Below are 14907 nucleotides of genomic sequence, written 5' to 3'. Positions count from 1 at the left end.
ATCCAGGGGGTCACCCAATTAATTAGTAGGCAGCAGGTTTAAAACAAACAAAAGGAAATGCTTCACACAACACATAGTCAACCTGTGGAACTCAGTGTTGTGGGATGTTATGAAGGCCAAAAGTATAACTGGGTTCAAAAAAGAATGAAAAGGAGTACTTGTGGCACCTTAGAGACTAACCAATTTATTTGAGCATAAGCTTTCGTGAGCTACGGCTCACTTCATCGGATGCATGCAGTGGAAAATATAGTGGGGAGATCCAGTGAAGTGAGCTGTAGCTCACGAAAGCTTATGTTTAAATAAATTGGTTAGTCTCTAAGGTGCCACAAGTACTCCTTTTCTTTTCACAATATTGTGACCTTTTTGAACAGCTGTCCAGATGAAATTACAAAACTGAAATTTGGCCTGGCATGGCCCTTCTTCAAAAAGTGCCTTTTGGTTGTTCTGATGAAATTTGATTTTGATTTGACAAACTTTGAACCCCTTGAAAATTGCACCCCGCATATGCATAGTACATTCATTTTTTTTTAACCTTGGCTCTTCGAGCAAGATCCTGGAAACTGGCCATACTGTTCTGAGGAGTAGAGAATACATGAAGGTGTCTGCATTGTCCTAATATAAGGGGTGTTGATCCAGTACAGGTAGCTGCTTCATGGCAGCTCTATTTTATCACCTGCCACCTATGGCCCCCATGGACCATTGTGGCATGGCAATCATCTGGAGGTTGTAACCCCTGGCCCTTTCCTCAAAACGCCCCGTAAGCTGGAGACTCTAAAGAGAGAGGAGACATAGAGTTATGCCAGCCACCTATGACACTCTCACTGGGGGAATCCCCAAGAAGCCAGTTATGCTGGCTTTAAGGCTTTTTTCTTGTGTGCCAGAGCAATGCATAGAACCTTGCTAGGGGCCAGATTCTGGACCATAAAGCTCCTTCCTCGACGGTTCACTGCTCCTCCACGTCAGCTTTGCTCCTCCCTCTGCTGAGGGGACCTGGGGCCCGGCTCTGTAGCTCAGAGGGTTACAGTAAGATAGTACAGTTTAGAAAGGTTGTATTTAAGAGGGCACCTGCTAAGTCTTGCAGGGAAGGAGCAGTCTCCATTAAGTCTCTGAAGGTGCATGTGTGTTCCAGTGTAGTACAGTCCATTTGTTACAGATGATTAATTTATGCACACAGATTGCCGTCTTCTTACAAACCAGCAGGGCTTTGAAGTCTTGAGAGAAAGAGAGGTTTGGAGGGAGGGTTATGCCTGGGTGCTGACCATTTTTAAAATGTATACTTTTTATCATATAAAAAGTTTAAATCGTATATTGGCCATTATGGCAATTAGTATAAGAATTAAAAAATGCTATATTCTGTCTCACACATTTAAGGTTTTAGGAAAATGTGTATTACTTTGTATACAATGTTTGATGGCAATAAAAACTGCACTTGTATGTCTTCTAATGTGTACATGTAAAAAGACAGGTGCACATGCCATCTTAATTTTGGCATTTTTTGACTTTCCTTAACTGTGGAACCTTAAAGTTATCAATATTTGTATATAGAATTATTATAAACCATGAATGCAGGGAAAATTATTGATTTATTGTGTAATTTTAGTATTGTGCATGTACCTATGCACAGTGGTAATATATTTAGGATAAACTAAAATAATTAAACTTGCACAACAGTTGGCAGTTTAAGTCTCTATTTCTTAAACTGTAGTCATTTCACATGTATGTCACTAACTGTTGCATAATCTTCTGGTGTCTGTGTTCAGATAGTTTATATCCCATTTAGTGGGGTCAAACTAAAAAGTATTAAATACTTGTCTTTATTATACATAACTATCTATTTTAACCTGTTTCATTCATACCTTCAGGTTAAATGGGCTAAAGAAAACTACCATCACAATATTGGTTCTCCGTATTCTTTGCGCTTAGCTTCTGCTGATGCCTCTGGAAAGATAATTGTTTGGGATGTGGCAACGGGAACAGTTCGCTGTGAAATACAGGAGCATACAAAACCAATCCAAGGTAAGGAAGGTGTATGCTATTTGTATAATGAGTTGTATTGTAAGAGGCAGTATTATCTACAAGTTATAGTGGTGACTGGAGGCTAGGACTCATGAATTCTATTCACAGGCCTGCCGTTGACTTACTGTCTGACCTTGGGTACATCAATCTGTATGCCTGTTTACCCACCTTTAACATAGGTATAATGCTGATCTCCCAGCAGCACTGCTATGGGGTTTGTTTAATGCCTATAAAATGTTCTGAGATCTTCCGATGGAAAGTGCTATAAGTTAAGAAGTATTTTATTATTGATAAATGTTCATACAATACACTAAATAAACCTCCTTGTTTTTGAGTTTGGGATTTAATGCAGTTTGCAGTCCACATTGTAATAATACTTGTACAGCATTACAGTGCTGTTAATCATGGATTTGACTGTATTCTTATTTAAAGTGCATTTTATATAGCCATTACAGTCCAAGCATACTAATATGACAAATTAAAATTGGATTGTATATTCATAAGGAATATGGTATTTTAAACCGGTATGCCCTAGATTCCTTTGAACATCTATATCTGTTTTCCTTGGCACACAGGAACAGGAAGACTATTTCATGCATAGGAACTGGTATAGAAAAGGCAATAAGATGGATTGGAAAAGGGAGCATTAAGGAGCAGGCAAATGGCAGCAAATGAGTGAGATGTAAGATGAAACTAGAGCTGATATGTGCTTGGTTTTAACTGTGCAGAGTCTTTCCTGGGTATCTGGCTGGTGAATCTTGCCCGTATGCTCAGGGTTGAGCTGATTGCGATATTTGGAGTCGGGAAGGAATTTTCCTCCAGGACAGATTGGCAGAGGCCCTGAAGGTTTTTCGCCTTCCTCTGTAGCATGGGGCACGGGTCACTTGCTGGGGATTCTCTGCTCCTTGAAGTCTTTAAACCACAATTTGAGGACTTCAATAGCTCAGACATAGGTGAGAGGTTTTTCGCAGGAGTGGGTGGGTAAGATTCTATGGCCTGCGTTGTGCAGGAGGTCAGACTAGGTGATGATAATGGTCCCTTCTGACCTTAATATCTATGAATCCACGAATCTAAGTTGAGGCTGCAGTGTTTGAATGTAGAAGGAGTCAGATGTAGAAGGAGTCAGTGAAGAGACATATGGGAGAGAGCTTGACTTGATAGAACAGAGGTGGGCAAACTAAAGCCCATGGAACCCTCCTGCCCGGCCCCTGAGCTTCTGGCCTGGGAGGCTAGCCCCCAGCCCTACCCCTGCTGTCCCCCCTCCCCCGCAGCCTCAGCTCACTGTGCTCCCAGCTCAATGCTCTGGGTGGCGGGGCTGTGAGCTCCTGCCAGGCAGCACAGCTGCAGAGCCCTGGCCTGACCCAGTGCTCTGTGCTGCACAGTAGCATGGCTGGCTCCAGCCGGGCAGCACGGCTGCTTGTCCTGGTGCTCTGGGGGGCGTGGCTGTAACACTGCCAATCACCAGTGCTCCTGGCAGCGTGGTAAGGGGGCAGGGCGGGGGGTTGGATAGAGGGCAGGGGAGTTCAGGGTGGTGGTTGGGGGCTGGGATTTGGAGAGGGGTCGGGGCAGTCAGAGAGTGAGGAACAGGGGGGTTGAATGGGGGTAGGGGTTCCGGGGGGGGGCAGTCAGGAAGGAGGAGGGGGGTTTGATGGGGTGGCCTGGGGCAGTCAGGGTCTGGGGCAGTCAGGGGACAGGGAGAAGGGGTGGTTGGATGGGGCAGGGGTTCCTGGGGAGCAGTCAGGAATGAGAGGAGGGGTTGGATGGGGTGGCGGCGGGGCAGTAAGGGGCACGGGGTCTGTGGGGGGACAGGGAGTGGCAAGGGGGTGGATGATGCAGGGGTCTTGGGGGGGCCGTCAGGGGACAGGGAACAGGGGGGTTGGATGAGGCAGGAGTCCGGGGGGGGGGGGGGCGTCAGGGGGTGAGAAGCAGGGGGGTTCAGATGGGGGCGGGGGCAGGCCATGTCTGGCTGTTTGGGGAGGCACAGCCTCCCCTATCTGGCCCTCCATACAATTTTGGAAACTCGATGTGGCCCTCAGGCCAAACAGTTTGCCCGCCCCGTGATAGAACATGCAGGAAAGGAAGGAACTTCTGGATGATCATTGATTTTTGGTTACAGTTGACAAGATATGTCAAGAAGGCATTTGCTTTTTACATTGTCGTATCTGTATACATCTGCATGTTGCAACTCTTCAACGGGAAGCTATAGAAAATACCCACAAAGCCATGTGTAAATAGTCCTCCTTGCTTAGGAGTTGGAATGTTCTTTATTGTGCCCCTATTAAAAAAAAAAAAAAAAAAGGAGCATAGATTAAGACGGTGGTTTTCAATCTTTTTCCACCCACAACCTAGAAACCACCCAGTTTCTTAATGTAAAATACCTAAATTTCACAGGCCTTTCCGGCCACAAAAATTTGTGGGCTGTAATCAGTATGAAACTGTAGGTGTGTTTGGTGCTGGGAGTTGTGGAGAGTCTGTGCTTGATTGTGCTGGATAGCAGGCTCCTAATGCTAGTTGGCCTGGGTGTAGTGGCAATTACTGGTGATGTCTGGTGGGATGCTTTACCTCATCCCATCTTCCTTCAGCAAACTACTTAGCTCTGAAAGTTGTGGAAGCCAGCCCGATAGTCTCTAGAAGTGCTGCTTGCCGCAGACCTCATTGTCATACTAGTAGGTATGGTGAATTGGTGGGAGGACTGAAGAGCTGCTCTAGGACTTAGTAGTGGAGTGGAACAAAGAGCAGCAGGAGAGGGGGAGTAGTAAACAACCTTCCTTTTACCTGGCTTCAGTCAACGGGTTACCATCCAGCAAATGCCTCCAGTGGAGAAGTCTTAGTCTGATGGTTAGAACAGGGGCTTAAACATTAAACCATTCTGCTTCAACCAGATTCGCTGAATGACCTTAGATACATCTCTCTCTCTCTCTGACACACATTCACTCACACATCCTCTCTGACACACACTCACTCACACACACACAATGCATGACATTGAGGATCTTGGGTAAAAACTACTTTATTATTATTGGTAGTAGGGACTTACAAGATCTCCTCTTGTGTATGAGATTCTGGTTGCTAAAAGAAACATGCGGTTTTATTTTCTTGGGAATTTTTCAGTAAACAAGTTTCTGTGCAAACACATTTTGTCATCTTTTAAGCTCTCCTGTAATTTTAAAATCAAACCAAACTCCGAGTAAATCTCTTTATTTTACAGCTACCCACGTCCTTATTAGCATCACACTTTATAGGTTGTTTTATTTCTGAAGTAAAACTCAGAAATAAAGTTTTGTTGTGCAATGAAATTTTCATGGTACATTTCTGAGAATAGTTGATAGTTCATTTGGGCTCCAAGCCTTTTTTTTTTTTTTTTTTTTTTTCTTTTTTTTCCCCTCTTCCAAACTCTCTGACATCAGCCTGAATCCTGTGTTTATCTTTAACTGTATTATCTGAAAAGCCACTTAACAAATTAGACTTTTGTTTCTTTAGCAAGGTTTATAAAACAGAAGCATAAAATAAAGTGGATAAAATACAGCAAAGCTTAAACATGCTTTTGTTGGCTTCAGTTAATTCAATTAGCTTTGTTTTTTTCTCTAGAGTTACGGGTTTTTTTCTAAGATGATGAGACTGAGTTACTGAACGAATAGTGTGGCTTTTTACGTGTTGCTTAAAGCCATTTTCTGATTGTTTAGCACCAATCTGCCATCTACTCCCAGTAGTGTGTAACTTGTACCTTCTCACTCAAGGAAATCATTATCTCTGTTGTTTTGATGAATGGAAGAAAAGTTAGTGGGGGACAAAATAACAAAATTGTCATTCCTTTCCTCACCTTAAATTCATTTTTAAATGTATTTTTAGAACATCATCCTGCTTTACATTGCTGTTTGTAAGCAAGGTTATCCATTCTTTTTCTGTTTAAGGTGTGAAACTGGTGAAGTTATTTTTAAGATTTGATTAACTTTTTATCCATATTTTAAAATGTTTTGCGCTACAAGCACCTCCCACCAGCACTTCTGAATATAGTCTCCATTGTAGTAAAACACATCTCCAAGCCACCATCTAGAACAGGGTACTCACAAAGTTTTCATAGTGTGAACCACATCTTATTAAAGAGATTATCCCACAGATCATCTCCCTCCTACCATCACATAACATTCCTTTGGCAGTTACATCAATTACTTACATAGAAAAATAATATTGAGAAAGTTTATTGTAATTTTCAGTCTTTTAGTGTAACAAGAGTATTATCCTTTTTTTTAAAATCAGTCTTCTGATTTAAATTTAAATCAGCTCATTGAAGTAACTGAAAAACAGTATCTTCAAACCAAGTGGCATTTGTTAGCCAAAAGAAACATAGTGTCTATAAAATGGATTAATAAAACAGCTGAGTTCTGTATGCGTATTTCTTTAAAGCTTCACCTCTCTATCCAGAGGTCAGTTAGACCCAGCGTATTCCCATCTCTTGTTGGGAAAGCCAGCCTACTTATTGCAGTTCATATGTCTGTCTGCCAGAGACCCATCACTTGCCACTGTTGCTGACAGCCCATTCAGCCTATCTTCTTTAAGGTTTAGGATTTTCTTTGATCCTGGGCTTTTGGCCTGGGGAAGAGTAAACCATGTCAGCCTGATGGGAGCTGGGCATGGCATTCTCCAATTAACCCTTCTTCCCTGAAGAACTTGAATAGGCAAAACACAAAGGAAGGGGAGTAGGAAGTATTAGCCCCATTTTATGAACAGGGAACTGAGGTAGAGAGAAATTGTTACTTGCCAGGGTCACACCCATCTGTGGCAAAGCAAGGTATTAAGTCCAGATCTCCTGAGTCTCAGTCCAGTCACATGACATCCCTCCCTGTGTTAACCTTAATTTTCTTCCCGTGTGTGTGTATATATACACAATATCTTTCATTTCATGATCTCTCTGTGTACTTCCACTGCAGTTGTTTAAAAAAGCACTCTGAGTTGGCTTTAACTACATTATTACTAGTTTCAGAGTAGCAGCTGTGTTAGTCTGTATTCGCAAAAAGAAAAGGAGTACTTGTGGCACCTTAGAGACTAACACATTTATTTGAGAAGAAGTGAGCTGTAGCTCACGAAAGCTTATGCTCAAATAAATTTGTTAGTCTCTAAGGTGCCACAAGTCCTCCTTTTCTTTTTACATTATTACTGAGGTCAGTGAAATCTTACCATTGACTTCAGTGGGAGCAGAGTTAGGTCAGTGCTGAGTGTTTGAAAATTCAAGCACATTATACACATACGTTACATTATTTTAGCTGAGTCTGTATATTGGTACCTGGCTTTTTTAAAATGTCCTTCTCGCTCAGCTGAGTAGGTAATGACACACTGCATTCTTCAGCAGGATAGATTCAAAGTATATTCTCAATGTCATTGGAAGACATTCATCTTTTTTAATTATTTATTTATTTATTTATTTATTTAAAGAATAAAGGGAAATTATATATTGAAAACCATCCTTTGAAAAGATTTGGGTAATGAGTTCTTCTTGCCAGCTTAGAAACACATCAAAGTAATTTAGTATTTCACACGAATGATTTGTGCACATTCTTACAGCATTTTTGAATTAACTTTTATGTTGGATCTGGCACATAAAAAAGTGTCATTTGTTAAAGTGAGCTATCAAGTTAAAAATTAATGGAAAGAAAAATTGAGAGCTCAGAACTTTTTGTTATTTTCATCCTACTTTTGATAGTAGAAACATTGCATTTGTGTTCTGAGGGATTTAGGTACTATTTTACAGAACTTCAGAGTAGTCTGTGGATTCCATTTTGGTTTGGCAGTGCAGATTTTCCCCCTTACTTTTAGTTGTCTGGATTAGGATGTTTGTTTTTTTGTTTTTTTTTTTCCAAGGGTGGTTGAGCAATAGGATTTTATTTAGATCTGAAAAGAACATTTGAATGGAAATGGGTGAAAGAGAGTGGGGTGAAAACAAACAATGCAGCTTCTACTGAAGGGAGATTCGCATTTTACAGTCATGTATAAACATTTGCCCACTCCATTGTTCTGTGGCCCATCCCCTTCTCCCATCCCTGCTAGCTAACTTCACCTACTGTTACAGGACCATGTACCTTGAATAATTTGGTACATTATGTCAAAGAATAATATGGTTGGCATCCTCTCTTGTGACTAATCATATCACTTTAGCAGTATAGTTAGTTATTCTTTTGGATACATAGTATAAGAATGATAATTTGAAGTTATTCCTAAACTCAGGACTCTATTCCAAAAGGAGAATTTGAAACACAGAAGTCCTTTGTTTTATTTTAATATATGGTACTTCCACTATTTTAGGTTTTCTAATAGCAGTGCATGCATTAGTAAATTGTTTTATACATTTCTTGGTTGTTTGAACTCATTCATTGTCAAACCAATGTCTAGGGTATGTTATAAACTAAAATAAATAGTTTCAAATATGTATACTTCAGTTGATCAGGACTAAGAGAACATGTCATCAACGTATACTGTAAATAAAAACTTGAAGTAATAAAAGGAATTTTTTTGAAATCATGAAATATTTAGTGTGGTGTTCCTAATAAGTCACTTTTTCAGCCTAATAAGGCCAAGTAGTTGGAAGCGAAGTAGGTTTAAAACAAAATGAATATTTTTAACACTAATTTCAAGTTTGGCTAGTTGTTGCTTCTTTCTTTTGACAGACATGCAGTGGCTGTGGAATCAAGATGCTTCTCGAGACTTATTACTTGCAGTTCATCCACCAAACTACATTGTACTGTGGAATGCAGATACAGGCACTAAACTTTGGAAGAAGAGTTATGCAGAAAACATCCTTTCTTTTTCATTTGATCCCTTTGATCCTTCACATTTAACTTGTAAGCTTGTTATACAAAAGGAATTTCTTATTTTTATGATGTTTGTTTCGTGCTGACAGTATACTTGGTATAGTAGAAAATACAGGTAGTTTAGAAGAAGAAGTTTAGAATCTCTGGTTTCAGAGTAGCAGCTGTGTTAGTCTGTATCCGCAAAAAGAAAAGGAGTACTTGTGGCACCTTAGAGATTAACAAATTTATTTGAGTATAAGCTTTCGTGAGCTACAGCCCACGCCACTTCCGCAGCTCCCATTGGCCCGGAGCAGCGAACTGTGGCCACTGGGAGCTGCGATCGGCCGAACCTGCGGACGTGGCAGGTAAACAAACCGCCCGGCCTGCCTGCCAGGGGCTTTCCCCGCACAAGTGGCGGAACAAGTTTGGGAACCACTACCATAGACGTTTGTCTAGTATCATTTCTTACTAACTCACGAGCATTGTGGAAGTGAATCTGAAGAGGATTTGATTGTGTGGGTGGTGACTTGGCATATTAGGAGGTCATTCCATATGTACGCTACTTAACTGTGTATGAGAAAGGGAACAAGTGTCCAGGTTGTGAGATGAAGGATCCAGCATTGTTCCTGAATTTGCAAACAATAGCCTTAAGCAGTAATTGAATTACTTCAAGAAAGGCTGAAGAGCAAGAGTGATCTAACGTCAGAGCCTTGTGGGATCCCTTCTGAAAGTGAGGTGGGGTGATGGGGAAGAAGGCCCACTAGAAGAGCTGCTGAGGGACTGACTAGAGAAGTAGAAGGAAACCAGGAATGAATGGGGCCTTGGAAAGGCGGGTTTTCAAGAAGGGGAACATCTGATCAGCAGTGTCAAAAGCAGCCAAGATGTCAAAGGAGATCTGTGCACAATTTAGTTGAAATAGCAAAAAAAAAAAAAAAAAAAAAAAAAATTACCATTTCCATTTCTGAATTTAGCTCCATCACTACTCTTTTCTCCATAATGAGATTGGGTATAGTTTCTGCATATTTCTTGCTTCCCTCCATGCAAATCAAACTGAAGGAAGGCGCTTTTGGGTGTATCTGTGTATACATACATAATATAAAATTATGGAGATGTCCATCATGGCTTCATAGTTAAGGCTGAGTTGGGTTATGCAATCATGTAAATGTTATAATTAGAGGTTCTGAGAGAACAATTCTGCGTGAGACTGGCAATGGGGACTTATTCTTGTGGGTAACCATGCTTTCCTTTTGCATTGTAAAACTTAATGAGGAATAGTTGATGACTGAAAATCAGCGTACGGAACTAATGTAAAAGGACAAATAAGAACTTTCTGCCAATAATCTGTACAGTATTTTGTAATATACGGACTTAATTTTGAAAAACTGAGTTTTGTGGCCTCTAATGAATTGTAATAGACCATTTGCTGCTCTTTCACTAGAAGATTCCTGTTAGCTAGAATTATGAATTTCCCAGCCAGTTCAATATCATTAAAACTATTATAATTTTTCCACCCAAAAGCTATATTAAAAATAAAACACCATAAGAAAATTGCACATCATAGTTTGCTATAATAAAAAAATGTTTTTCTTGATACAGTGCTCACCAGTGAGGGCATTGTGTTCATCTCAGACTTCTCTCCTTCCAAGGCTCCTGCCAGCTCAGGGAAAAAAGTTTACATCTCCAGTCCACATTCTAGTCCTTCTCATAACAAGCTGGTTGCTGCTACAGGGGCCAAAAAGGCCCTTGATAAAGTCAAAATTTTAATCACTAATGAAAAACCAAGGTAAGTTGCAAGTGTTTCTTCTGTCCACACAGAACTTTTTCTCTGGAACTATATATATATATATCTGTGTCATATTATAAATCCTGTAAATACTACTTGGATTAATTTATGATACAATATTTGATAAAAAATCTTTGAGGGACAGGGAAATTGCAGAATTATTTTTTTGTCCATGTCCTAGCATCTCTAATCTTCTCCACTGTAGTAGTGAAACTAAAGGGCATCTGGCCCTGTGATTATGAAATGTGAAGAACCTGATGTCAGGCATCTACTTTTATTAAATCCTGCAGGCGTCTGTTTCCTTTTAATTTTGATTCCCTGAATAAGGTTTAATTGAACCTGTTTTTAGTAATTACTTCTGATTGTTGAAGGGAAGAGAGGGAATTCTTACAGTAGATACATTCTAAAAAGTTTGCGAACAAAGAGCACTTTCCCATTCAACAAATCTGCTTTCTGTCTCATGACTTTTGGAGTCATGTGCTTACATTATGGACGAATAAGTTTTGCTAACTCCCACCCTATTCTTACAGATCCAATAATCCTGAAAGATGGAGTTGGATTTTATTCCTTCTCCTGCATCATCAGCTGAGTTGTTAAATATATCCCAATTGAAGGGCCCAATTTTGTCCTAATTTACAACTGTAGAAATCTATGGTCTTCAGTGGCATCAAAATGGCATAGTAAAGGTCTGCGTTCTGATGAATAGTGATGTTGAAGAAACAGAAAAGAACACAGCTTAACTTTCAGATCTCAGCTGAGTTTGTAAGCCTGGTAGATAGGAACAAATCTTTTTATTTCTAAGGTGAGCCAATGAGCAAAATGATATAGAAAACATTCAAACAATGAATACTGAACCGCAATGCCATTTTTAGAGTAACTTTTCCTTAATAAATTGCACTTTGTTTCAGCATTTGAGCAAAAATTACTTCAATCATTATCAGAATTTACCACATAGTAAATAGATTGCACTTTATTAGTGATCTGCTAACCCTAATAAGTACAACTGCTTGCCTTTATCTGCATTCCTTCAAGGAACTTGCTCAAAGGGTGCATATAATGTATGATTATTTTTCAAATATCTAATAATTTTTAGTATTTTTAATAATTGTCAGTATCTTCTGAAATGAGGCAATCTCAGTTTTTAAATGTATTTCTTCAAACTTCGGAAGATGATGTGTACCTAGTTATATGCATTTCTTAATTTTGGGTTGTAAAATCTGATTAGGATTGCATTGTACTCATTCTAAAACTGAAGTATAATGCATTTAAGAAAATACCAATTATTCATACCTTTTCCTGTCTCCAGTTTGCCAGGAGACTGTACCTCTTTAAAGATTTAACTGTGAACAATGCTGCTGTTACCTCCAACTTAATGTGAGGTGCAACTGTCCAAGTAAAAGCCACATTGACTCATCTGCTTTCTGAGTAAGAAAAACAGTGGCAAGCATATCATACCCATTTTCCCTGTTTGGTTTGAGGTTCTAGTCCCAGTCTGTAAAACCTTAAAGATTATTCTTGAATTCTGTAAAGACTATCTGAGATTACCTCTCCAATCCCACTCAGAGAATTGTCTGCACGGGCATATAGAGTACATGTAGCTACATGCCACAGTGAAAAACTGGCTGCATCCAAACTGCAGTTGTAGTTACATGTGGCAGGGAAAAGCTTTCCCCCATCTGGAGCCTTTCCCTGCTTCTGGAGTCTTTCGCTGGGGCTGGGAAAGGCTCCAGCAGCAGGATACTACATTGCTAGGAATAGCAGTGTAGATGAGGCAGGCACTGCTTGGGTGTGTCTTGGGTGCACAGCACATACCCTAAGGTTCTGGTGTGTCTTTACTCACCTGAGCAATGCCTCACCATCCACACTGCTCTTTTTACTCAGTCTTGGGGGGCATGTAGTGTCTGTACTCTACAGGCCACCATAGTGTGGACAGAGCCTTAGAATCTCTGTGTCAAGCATATTATGGCAGGGGTAGATGGCATAGTGTGCTAAGTGGGCGATCTATGACAGTTGAACAACTTATTAAAGGAGATTAGCATAAGTCCAAGTCTGACTATTTTCAAACCAAGCCCCACTTTTTTGGAAAAGCCGTCCTTTAATAATGAAAGCTGAGAAGGGCCTGATATCGTTTCCCATGGAATATGGGATTGGGGGGGCGAGTATTAGAGGAAAATCAGAAAACCCTAAATAATAGCAGCAGTAAAGAGAGACATTATTTTTATGTTTAAGAGTGACTCTTTATTTCTTTTTATCCTGCACCTAGCAATTAACGATAGATGATTTATAAATAAATAAATAACATAAATAAAATCAGAATTTAAACCTGTATGTTAAATTTCAGTATTTTAAAAGCTAAAATTACTTCATTTTAAGTTATTCTAGAAATCAGCTAACTTCCATTTTTATATGTTGTGATTTTTTTCTTTTTGTACTTTTTTACTTGTTAAAAATACCTTCCAATCTGCCAGTGATTGTGTGAACAAACTAATCAGACTGTATTGTCAATCAGCGCTTAACGCCAAATTTTAGTGCAGATTAAAAATTTGGACTTCATTTTAATAAGCTGTTTAAATTGCAAATAGAACAGAAGACTTAATGGCATCTCATTTTGTAATCGTTTAAGTAATTGTGATCTTTATACTTTTAAGTTAAAGTGTGTGACATTCTTTTTATATTATTCTATCATGATCTGCTTGTGCTACATCAGATAGAATATTTGATTTAAAAAAAAATATCAAGGAGATCGAATGTGCTGCTGCAACGTGGGGGGTGTGTGTGTATATCTGTCTATAGATATACGCACACAGGTATAGTAACGATACATTAACAAAGGTGGAATTTGTTTCTGTGTTGTTCTGAATGCATTCTTAAACTTCATGTTTGCGAGTTACCTTCACACCCAAAACAATATAAATAGTCAAAGGGAATGAGAGAACAAAAAGTAAGTGGTACAGCGGTGATTGGTTTGGATTTGTTTTAGTTGCCCTTTAGTTATGAAGGGGGAGTTAGTTGTATGGGTTGTGCAAAACAAGAGAGAAAGGGAGATCAAAAAGAAGTGAGCTGCGAGATAGATGATAAATTGCTCAGGACTTTCAATAGTATGAAGAGTTTACGTAAGATACAGATGCCCTTTATGACTCTATCACAGATTTACAGACTAATTATTAGATGTATAGTCTCAAGAATGTCCTCTGTTTCACAGCCCCTCTCTTGTTTAGATACATTGCATTTGATTATTAATAGTGTTGTAGTCAGCAACATGCTGAAATACTGTTTGTGCATTCTCAACTTCTTTATTTCAACTTTAACATACTTTCTGGCTGTGAGGCTAGTTTTAGTTAATTACAAAATAAAAAATTATGCACAGTGATATGCAAATTGCAATGAGCCCCATGAGTGAGGCTGATTTCTCATGAATACCAATAGATGCTTCAACTGCTAACACTATTCACAGTTGGACAGCCTTTCTCTTGAAATGTGAAACCATTACATTACATTTATTTCCCTAGCATCATAAACTTATTCATTTTTCAAGGCTTTTCAGTTTGACTTTAATTTCCAGAGGTGTATTTTGAATTGTGATGGATCAAATGGGGTAACTACAACTGTCTTATCTGTTGAAGTGGGCAGTCCTTGGAAATTGGCTTTTGTGGCTGCATGCAAAATATTACCATGCTGCTATTAATTGTATTCTGAGTTTGAAATATGCTAATATCAAAACCTCTTTAAAGCTGCTCCTGCTTTATGAACTATGTAAAAACTGCTTAATAGATGTGCATTTGGTATATTTCAGTGCTGAATCTGTAACACTGAATGAGTGTCTTCAGTTGTCATATCTACCTTCCAAAAGAAACTACATGTTGTTACTCTATCCCAGAGAAATTTTGATTCTTGACCTTGAAGTGAACCAGACAGTAGGTGTAATAGCTATTGAAAGAACAGGCATACCTTTTGTACAGGTAACAAATCTAGTTTGTTTCTGCCTACGCTTATTTCATTTAACATTCTTTGCAATTAATACCAGCCGTTACTGAATTCTAGGGAATATAACTAGATAAATTTGATTTTTATAAATATCAAATATATGATTCTTTCTTTCTAAAGTTATGTTTCCTGTGTGGCTGTCAAAGAGATGTTTAGGCTGGGGTTTTTAGTCTGTAAAACCCAAGGAAAACTTTAATTTAGTGTGAAGAGCAAAGGTTCTTATTGTGCGCTAATATCTGAGAAATACTACTGAGCAACCATATATTCTGTACTGCATAACACTGTATCACGTAAATTATTTTACCATGTGCTATGAGGAAAAGCTGCTTTTACATCTATTGA

General features: G+C 39.1%; 1 protein-coding gene across 4 annotated transcripts in view; it reads left to right on the top strand.

Annotated features, from left to right (window-relative positions):
* The window catches only part of WDR11 (WD repeat domain 11), a 76980-nt gene that overhangs the window by 11138 nt on the left and 50935 nt on the right, over positions 1-14907 (top strand). For all 4 annotated transcript variants that reach the window (XR_013346725.1, XR_013346724.1, XM_077823013.1 and 1 more), the window contains exons 3-6: positions 1863-2016; positions 8676-8849; positions 10395-10581; positions 14375-14540. Coding sequence is in view for 2 of the 4 variants with exons in the window: in XM_077823013.1 (XP_077679139.1) it covers positions 1863-2016; positions 8676-8849; positions 10395-10581; positions 14375-14540 (681 nt within the window). In the remaining 2 variants the exon portion in view is untranslated. The remainder of the gene's footprint in view (positions 1-1862; positions 2017-8675; positions 8850-10394; positions 10582-14374; positions 14541-14907) is intronic.

The sequence above is a fragment of the Eretmochelys imbricata genome, chromosome 7 (genome assembly GCF_965152235.1).
Source record: "Eretmochelys imbricata isolate rEreImb1 chromosome 7, rEreImb1.hap1, whole genome shotgun sequence".
In the NCBI taxonomy this organism is placed as follows: Eukaryota; Metazoa; Chordata; order Testudines; family Cheloniidae; genus Eretmochelys; species Eretmochelys imbricata.
This window is presented reverse-complemented; position numbering and strand designations above follow the sequence as displayed.